This window comes from Centruroides sculpturatus, unplaced genomic scaffold (genome assembly GCF_000671375.1).
Source record: "Centruroides sculpturatus isolate CEXI.00-Female unplaced genomic scaffold, Cexi_2.0 scaffold515, whole genome shotgun sequence".
Lineage (NCBI taxonomy): Eukaryota > Metazoa > Arthropoda > Arachnida > Scorpiones > Buthidae > Centruroides > Centruroides sculpturatus.
In genome coordinates this window covers 297,710-306,838 of record NW_019384913.1, presented here as the reverse complement: position 1 = coordinate 306,838, position 9,129 = coordinate 297,710, and the positions used below count along the sequence as shown (strand labels likewise).

General features: G+C 28.6%; 1 protein-coding gene across 1 annotated transcript; it reads left to right on the top strand.

The window, feature by feature from the left end:
• The first annotated feature begins 513 nt into the window (after nucleotides 1-513).
• Nucleotides 514-7,389, top strand: LOC111631689 (protein kinase DC2-like). The gene is made up of 8 exons (XM_023375990.1): nucleotides 514-815; nucleotides 5,271-5,439; nucleotides 5,511-5,774; nucleotides 5,849-5,968; nucleotides 6,039-6,134; nucleotides 6,213-6,270; nucleotides 6,352-6,429; nucleotides 6,542-7,389. The coding sequence occupies exons 1-8, from the start codon at nucleotides 692-694 to the stop codon at nucleotides 6,665-6,667; spliced, it is 1,035 nt and encodes a 344-aa protein (XP_023231758.1). The 5' UTR covers nucleotides 514-691; the 3' UTR covers nucleotides 6,668-7,389.
• Nucleotides 7,390-9,129: the final 1,740 nt, after the last annotated feature.

The window sequence follows — 9,129 nt, the reverse complement described above, 5'->3', positions numbered from 1 at the left end:
TAAATATCTCATTCACTATTAAGATAAATATAAAAGATTAATATCGATTTAAGGCGAAACCACATATAACGAATTAAACTGCAAACGAAATATACGAGTTTTATTGTAGTTAGTAACTTATACAAGGAAACCAACTTTAATCGATCGTACGTAAACAAAGCATTCCGTGACTGCACTTAATTTATTCACTTCCAAGTTTATTTTTAGGTGTATTAAGAGATGTAAACATTGTCTTTGTGTATTTATCATTTAAATTATTATTATTGACAATTCGGCCTTTGAAAATGGCGACGTATCAGAAGTTTCCGTATCGATCGCAGTGCGCATTATATACGAACCGAAGTAAATTTTTTTGGAATTTATGAAAATAATCGATGACATTGTCCCACTAATCGCCTCCTTAATAATCGGGTCAAGTGATTCTTAATCGATTTCTCTGAACGAAATTGCTTACGGTTACTAATCGTAGCGCGAGGCTGCACACACGCGACACGTGACTGTTATCACGTCGCCAGAAGGCGCACGATACAAGCCAATGGGAGACGTCATAAACGGAGAAGGACCGATGAAAGCATGGTGAACTGCTACGCTGTTCGTCAGCTGTTTTGTCAAACATCTGGAGTAGAGTAAAGTATCTATCATGCACCAAAGCACGTAGCATTAATCTAGCAGACTCTATTCCGCATCGAACATGGCTGCATCCAAAGTTACGAGAGAGAAGCTAAGAAAAACTGGAAATTATCCAAGTAAAGAACCACCTACAAACGGCGAGAGAGAATATCGACTGGAAGATTTTGAATTACTCAAAACAATTGGTAAATTTTAACAATTGATCTTTTGTTTTTTTTTCCTTTTGTATCTTAATTATTTGGCACAAACAGGTGCCCGTCTTTACAGCTCACGTGACTCGCTAACGGGATAAGTCACGCTTAAAAAACACGTCCCCGTCGTTCTGTAAGACCTAAATTACACAATATGGCCCGTTATTCTACTTTTCTTTTAGAAGAAATATCAATTTCGCACTTAAACTCTCACGCGTTTGCTCTCTATTTATTTTAGTGTCTTAAGATGTACCCGAATTGTACTGTACACCAAGTTCAAGGTGAGATTGATTGATTTGCATTTTAAAACACAATCTGTCATCGATATAAGGTAACATAACACTAAAAACGGGAAACTAAAATATAACTGGTTATTTCCGCTTTCGACCCAGCTTGTATTAGGTTATTTTTAAATCGTCGTAGTCTAGCTTTTCTTTATATATTTTGGCTTAGGAATAAAATTAATATATTGTTGTATCTAATAAAAATATTGACATAACCTTGAACCGGAACAGAATTTATACAAATTGCTTCTTACAAACCAGAGAAATTTCTTAACAGTCTGATATTTTTATTCTAGAAAATTAATTTGAATTAAAGCCAGGTTTCTACTTTTAAAACAATTCACCTGGTTTCCATCGTATGACAAAGAGTTTGGCTGAAGTTCGGGTCATCGTCCTTAAGTATTTTACCAATTATAAACAATTGACATAAAAACATGTCTACTAATAATAACCGTACAGCACATCAATTACTTAATGCGATATTATCAGAGCAAAGAAAAAAGTGCGGTGTTAAAAGTTGATCGAACTTAAAAGCCCTCTTTTAATATGTAAATAAGTTATATATACATATATATAGAATAGCCCACACTAAAATTATCTAATTATTCAGACAAATATCAAGGTGTTTTTTTTTGTAGAAGTAATTAAGGATTTTGGCAATGTTATTTCTAAAGACGTGCCAAAATCCATAAACGGCACTTTGTAGGATTTTTAATAAAACTTTATTATTTTAAAACCAGCATTTATCTACCCAGAAAAATTGGCATGGCATAATGGTATCGAATTGTAACACTGTCAACAATGTGCCAAGTCTAAAGTTGGAATTTTGGCCACGCGTCACGCTACACCATCCAGAATACAGCGTATTCTAAAATAAATTATTAAAATCCCCAGGAAAGATTTTATTTTTACAGCTTAAGAACAAAGCTATCATTTTCTAAGCATTTAAAATAAATTATCCCTCTTTAATTTCGCCTTTAAGAAACAGGGTTAAAGTCGTTTAACCGGCTTTTAATAATTTACGCGCGTGATGCTAAAATTACTTCGTTTTTTGGTGCCGAATTTATTTATCTATGGCCCTAATATCTGTAGTATATCTTGCGTGAAACGAGAAACTATCAATTGTTTACATAGAACGTGAGAAACTCATCTTGACAACGTGCTTTAATAAATCTTCACTCACCAGATTCTGCTTGGCGCGTGATCGGCTGACGTCACAGGGAGGGGTGATAATAGCTTTCGAACAAGGGTAATGTTTAATTTGTATCTCCGATTTAAAACGAGCCAAATGGGACAACGTATGCAATTGATGCTAAGATAATACTATCACTAACACTACTTAGTTTAAATGTCAGACTAATTCGTAGTGTTAATATTGTTCATAATTTGACGTCAATGTGACGTCGAGTTTATTTTTATATAGATTATTATTTTTAATGTTATTTATAGACTTCCTGTAGATATTTAATTAGAAAAAAAATTTAAAAATGGAGCATTATTTATTTATTTATTTTTATGCAAATTGCGAGTATTTAAGAGATGAAATTTAATTTTCAGACACTTCAAAAAATTAAATCAAATGTTTAAAAAAATCTGTTAATTTGCTTGCCAAACATCCGAAAAGTAATTTTATTAGATTAATTAATTTCTGCAGAATCTTTCAAAACTTTAATACCATTAAATTGTTAGAATTTCTGTAAAGAATCGTTATTATTATTATTATTATTATATTTTGGATTTATGCATTGAATTAATTCTATTAAATCAAATTTTGTGTTATAAAATTAAATTAGTAGAAGTGATTCATTTGTTAGAAATTTAACTTACAATATAACTAATTCTAATTTTATCATTTTTGTACTGTTTCAAGTGACTGTTTTTAAAAAAAGTTTTAAACAGAAACTCCCTCCCTGAAAATTTTCAATTCTGCTAATGTATTAGAATACTTTTAAAACTTTTTATTATAATTTATTCCAAGAATTAATTGTAATTACTGAGATTAATTCTGTTAAAGTAATTGGTTATAGTAGGATAAATTTCAACATGATTTTTCTTGAAAATTTATAGGAAAAAAAATTCTATATTTGCCCTAGAATTTATTTTTCCATTAGTTCCGTCGATGTTAGTTGGAAATAGAATCAGATGCGTTCCAAATCACCTTTGTTCAGGGTCAGTTCTGGGTTAGTGGGTCACCAAACTTGTTATCTGTCTACTTTTTACTTTCAAAATAGAATTACTGTCTTTACAATTTGTTATATACACTTAAAACGGAGACGTTTCTTACAGGAAGTTGTTTGGCCTACCCCGTCTTTTACAGTTAATAAAAGAGGGCATAACATTTATTTGTCTGTGATAATAAACTTGTAATTTGTGTTGAAATAAAGATTTAGAGGATAAAAATAAAAGGACGATAAGTGGATAAAGTTTTAGAAATTGGGAGCCAGCATTGAGCGTTCTGGAAGGATTGAAGGTTGCTGGAGTTATCGATAATATTAATCAATACTAAAGTCTGTTTAGAGAGTGTATTTTCGGGTCTTAACAATTGGAAAATTATCAAATTTAACGGTTTAAAATTTTATTTATCGTTTTTATAGCCTACAACTAATTTCAAATTAACTGTCTTTCATTTATGAAGAGTATTCAAATAATAATAATAAAAATTGAAAAGGGGACAATAAAAATCAGCATAGCCAGTTCGATCGTGTGTGTTGGTTGTTATGACAACGGTCGTCGAACTTTAGGAGAAACTCAACCACTCTTCTCCTTATTGTTGGCTTTTCCATTTGGAAATAGTTTATTCCATTTAATTTCGATAAACAAAAGAAAAAAAAGTTATTATTTGACTTAGAATATTGTTCTAGAGAATCGAGAAGAGGGGGAAATCATTAAAACAGTGTATTTATTTTACCGTGTTCTTTGTGTATTTGAAACAACTTGGATACAGTAGAAAAATGGCATAAACTTGGAAGTTTTGACAATCGGTCTGTTATAGGTTTCTGCAACTAGTCCTTGCCAAAAATTTATTTAGAGTTCTGAGATAGAAAAGCTTTTGTTTCGTCCTGTCTTAACAGATAGATAAATCTTTTTTATGTTTTTTAAAATAGGAAAGGAGTTTGGAAAACACACTCGAAAACAAGTTTACCAACCTTTATGTCTACTTTATTAGAATTTAGGTGGGTGATATCGCGTGATTATGCATGATTCCTGGGTCCCACACATCAAAAAAGGATAAAATGTCAAGCAAGCAGATGGTGCGTATCGCGCCCACCTACACGATCTTGATTCGGTTTGAGACTATTTATCAAGGTCAAAAAACATCCATGACTATAATATATAAGAAGGAACAACGGAATAGAATTGGTACCACCATTTTGAAAAACGAAACTAATTTAAACAATTCAAACGTATGAAAAAAAATCGATTGATTAAACATTATTCGATTCTCCTTAAGTAATTAGTTTTCGGAGTATCAAATTCTTTTAAATATAAACTTATATAATCATTAAAAGAAAACAAAACGAAATATATCTATAATCTCAATAAGAAATTTAAAAATCGATTCGTCATTTCCTTTATAGTAAACGTCTCTTCCGTTTACCCAAGCTATTTTTAATCGAAACTAACTTTGGCAATTCGCCCAAGGATGACATTTTGACAAATCTTTCCACCACCGAAAGTAACGCTATTGACATTACCGACGCATTTATGAATTTGCAAATTGTCCACTTCGTGCCTCTCCACTATGCAAAACTCTTTGTAAATACCGACAAACTTTCTCCAAAAATAAAACTGCAAACCTGCACTGTTCCTAAATTACACTTTTCTTTTTAATAATTCAAATTGCGTTTTTCTTTCTAAATAAAAGGTGCCGAATAAAATATTAGAGGGGGAAAACAAACAAAAATTGCTTGAATTTTGTCACAATTTAATGCCATAAAACGTACAGAAGAACGAATTTACGACTGTCACTGACCTCCTATTTTTATTATTGTGTGAAAGTGAGTGCATTGTTGAGTTTCTGTAAATAGTTTCCGCAGGATTTTTATATATTCTTTTGCTTGCCAAGTGTGAAAGATTTGTATTTTCAGCACAAAAATCACGAGTTTCTTTTACGGAGATGTGCAAAAACATAATTAAACTTTATATTATTATTTTTTTTTTTTAGGAACTGGTACGTTCGGTCGAGTATGCTTATGTCGCGATAGGCTAAGTGGAGGTTACTGTGCTATGAAAATCCTTGAGATCGCTGACGTCATTAGATTAAAACAAGTGGATCATGTGAAGAGCGAAAAGACCATTTTAATGCAAGCCAAGCATCCTTTCATCATTGACCTGTGAGTAACCTAATTTTAATGTTTCATTTTTTTCTTTTAATTGTGAGATTATTTACAATCTGGTTTTTCAGGATGTGGACAACTCACGATGATTATCGTCTGTACATGCTCTTCGAATATGTTTGTGGAGGAGAACTTTTTACGTACTTAAGAAACGCGGGGAAATTTAGTAATTCGACTGCATCATTTTACGCTGCAGAGATTATATTAGCTTTACAATATCTCCACGATCATAATGTGGTATACAGAGATTTAAAGCCCGAGAATTTGCTGTTAGATAGAGACGGACATTTGAAAATTACGGATTTCGGTTTTGCAAAGAGGCTCCATGACAGGTTTGTTTAAATTAAAACAGCATATGCTGTATATGAACGCTTCTTTTCCATTTTAATGATGATATTCCTTCAAGGACATGGACGCTTTGCGGAACGCCGGAATACTTAGCACCAGAGATAATACAGAGCAAGGGACACAATAAAGCAGTCGATTGGTGGGCACTGGGAATTCTTATATACGAAATGCTAACAGGGTTAGATATTTTCCTAATAAAAATAATTAATTGTTAACGTTTGAAGATTGATTTTAAATTCTATATACAGTTATCCACCTTTCTTTGATGATACAGCATTTGCTATTTATGAAAAAATATTAGCTGGCAAAATAGAATGGCCTAAACACATAGATCCAGTCGCTAAGTAAGTTTTAGTTTTTATGTATTCTAATAATGTTTATCTTTTACATTATAAATGCATTTTATTACATTTTTATGACAGAGATCTTATCAGAAAGTTATTAGTTAATGACAGAACAAAGAGACTAGGAAGTATGAAGGTAAATAAACTGTTCTGTACAATATGTTTCCATGAATTAACTTTATATAAATGCATTTTAAAGCACTATTTAAAAATATAGAACGAAGCTGAAGACGTAAAGAGGCACAGATGGTTTAAAGGGACTGACTGGGATGATGTTTATTATAAACGTTTAAAGGTATGTTGTAAAATATTTATTTCATAAATATTTTATGTTTGAGAATGTCTGGTGGTGGGACTGTTTCATTTCTACTGTTTTTTTTTTTCTCTTCTCTCTCTGTTCACTGCAGCCTCCTATTGTACCAAAAGTGTGTTTTGATGGTGATACACAAAATTTTGAAGAATATCCAGAAGGAAATAAAGATCGTTCTACATCGTTAAGTGAAGAAGATTTAGAAATATTTAGAAACTTTTAATAAAATAAAAGTTGGACCTTTTACAAACTGAAGATTAAAGTTATGAGAAGGGGAAAGAACAAAACTGCAGCTATTGCAAATTTTTTTTTATCTTTTAATTTCTTTCTTTTGTTCAACTGTTACTAAACTGTAGTCAAGAAAGCAAATCAGTTTAGGAAAATATTTATTTAAAAATAATTTTTTGTAAACTTGTTCTTTCAGCCTCCAATAATCCCAAGAATTCGTCACGATGGTGACACTCGTTACTTTGACGGATACGTTCAGAGGAAGTTGAAATTAATTTTAGAAAAACCAAGTGAGAGAGATATAGAACAATTTTATGATTTTTAATGAATCTCAACACTAAAACTTCTTAAAATTTTTCAAATAAATTTTGTTTATTTATTCTGTTTTTGATATAGCTTAACTATATAAATTTCCACTGCCAAGTACAATAAATTTTAAAAATTCCAATTTAAACAGAGCAATGTCTCATTTAAAATAGAATAAATGAAAATTTCACTAACATTTTATAATTTTTTTTTGTTTTTTTGTCATATCACTTAAATAAAAAGGGTGAAGACTAGAATTTTGAATTTTAAATATGACTGGATATTTTGATAGGACACCAATATGTAAATAGGAAACTGTTTTTGAAAAATAGTAGTTTATGTAAATACTGATAATTTTGCAAATACTAGTCCAATGTAAATGTAGTTTAAATAAATTGTTTCTCTTGCAAATGTGCATTGTTTTCAAAATAAATTTTCAATTTATAGTTTATACAAAACTGTAATAAACAATTCTAAAATAGTAAAATCAAAGCCTTCAAAAACAACTTTTATAAATAGGAAAATAATTTTTTAAATTATATTAATCTGGTAAAATTAGCTGAGATTATCAAAATTTAAACTGTTTTAAAGTTAAAAGTCTTTCATTTAATTGAAGTAGATTAAACTTAATTGTAGGGCAATTCTTAACTGCTGGCAATAAAACAAAAATGCAACAGTAATTGTTAAAGAGTATTTAAAATTAGTTATCTTAAAAGTTGTCAGAGTAATTTAAACTATTTAAATTTGGATTTAAAAGTGAATTAATTTTGAGTTTTAATGGTGAAAACATTTTGCATTAATTTGTTTAATCAAAATATTAATTCTAGAATCCTTTACAATAAGAAATTGGAATGGCTATTCTTATTCATGCCTTTTCTTCATTTGAAACTTTGCATGATAAAATTATAAACTTGATTAATTTAATGAGAATCTATATTGTAATCGAGTACTTCTAATATTCTTTATCATATGTTAATTACATAAAAATATATTTCTACTAAATATAAATAGCCAAATATATATTTAAAAATAGTAATTTTATATGTATAAAATACAGTTTAAATAAACTTTTATTATAAATTAATAAATGTTCATTTATATAAAGATATTGTCAATTTTTCAAATCTTAATACAACAAAATCTTTAAAAAATTTTCAAATTTCTTATTTTTCATCTAATCTTAATAATTTAAATCAATATGTAACTGGTTTAGTTCTTTACTAAGTAGAAAGATCATAAATGAATAAAGGCAACAATGATTTAAATAATGAAATGTAATAAAAGAGAGAATAAATTTATAAATTTAAAATTATTATGAATTACAACTTAATAATTTAAAATGTGTGAACAAAAATCACTAAAATAAAATTTTACTTCTCTTTATATTAATAATTAGGCAATTATTTAATATTTAAACGTTACTTTATTTCTTTATAAAAAAATAACTTTATTTACATCAAGTATTTCATGAAAAATTTAATTTTTTTATTTTTTACTTGATATTAAAATATTAATGAATGAACTTGACAAAAACTCACTTTTTTGTGAGTTATTTCTTCAAAAACTGCATGTGGTGTGCAATATGATCACTGATAAAAGATGAAATGAAATAGTAACTATGATCATAACCCTGAAATAAAAAAGAAATTATTTAAGATTTATATAACAAGTTTTTCAAACTTGACCTATTATTTTCACTTTTTTACTAATTAAATTATTTTATTATTATAATATTCATTACTGAAATACAATGAATTGGTAACAAAATTTATTCACTTAGCTTATTTTTTTAATATGATAATTTTATTCAGAAATATAGACTACAAAATTCAGTTATGTTAAATTTCTTGGAAAAAAATTACTTATAGAAAAATAATATACAAAAATATAACAGAGAATAAACAAATATAACTGAAATCATATTTATCTATGCAAAATTAAAAATTATTTTGTTTTTTTTAAATATTTATGGTAATCAATATAATTAATAATCTCATTCCTGTCTAAATGTTCTATCTACAAACAGTTGTTACTATTAAACTTCAGTTAATACTTCAGGTTTTAATTCACTAATAATTTCATATGGTCTCTATTCCATCTTATTAAAACAATATATTCAGCTAATTCTGTATACATTTTACTTCTGAAAAC

Bases quoted from the DNA above. Each gene is read 5' to 3' on its own strand.
- LOC111631689 (XM_023375990.1), top strand. From the start codon at position 692: ATGGCTGCATCCAAAGTTACGAGAGAGAAGCTAAGAAAAACTGGAAAT. The intron at 816-5,270 runs GTAAATTTTAAC...TTTTTTTTTTAG, and splicing joins TGAATTACTCAAAACAATTG to GAACTGGTACGTTCGGTCGA. The intron at 5,969-6,038 runs GTTAGATATTTT...TTCTATATACAG, and splicing joins ATATACGAAATGCTAACAGG to TTATCCACCTTTCTTTGATG.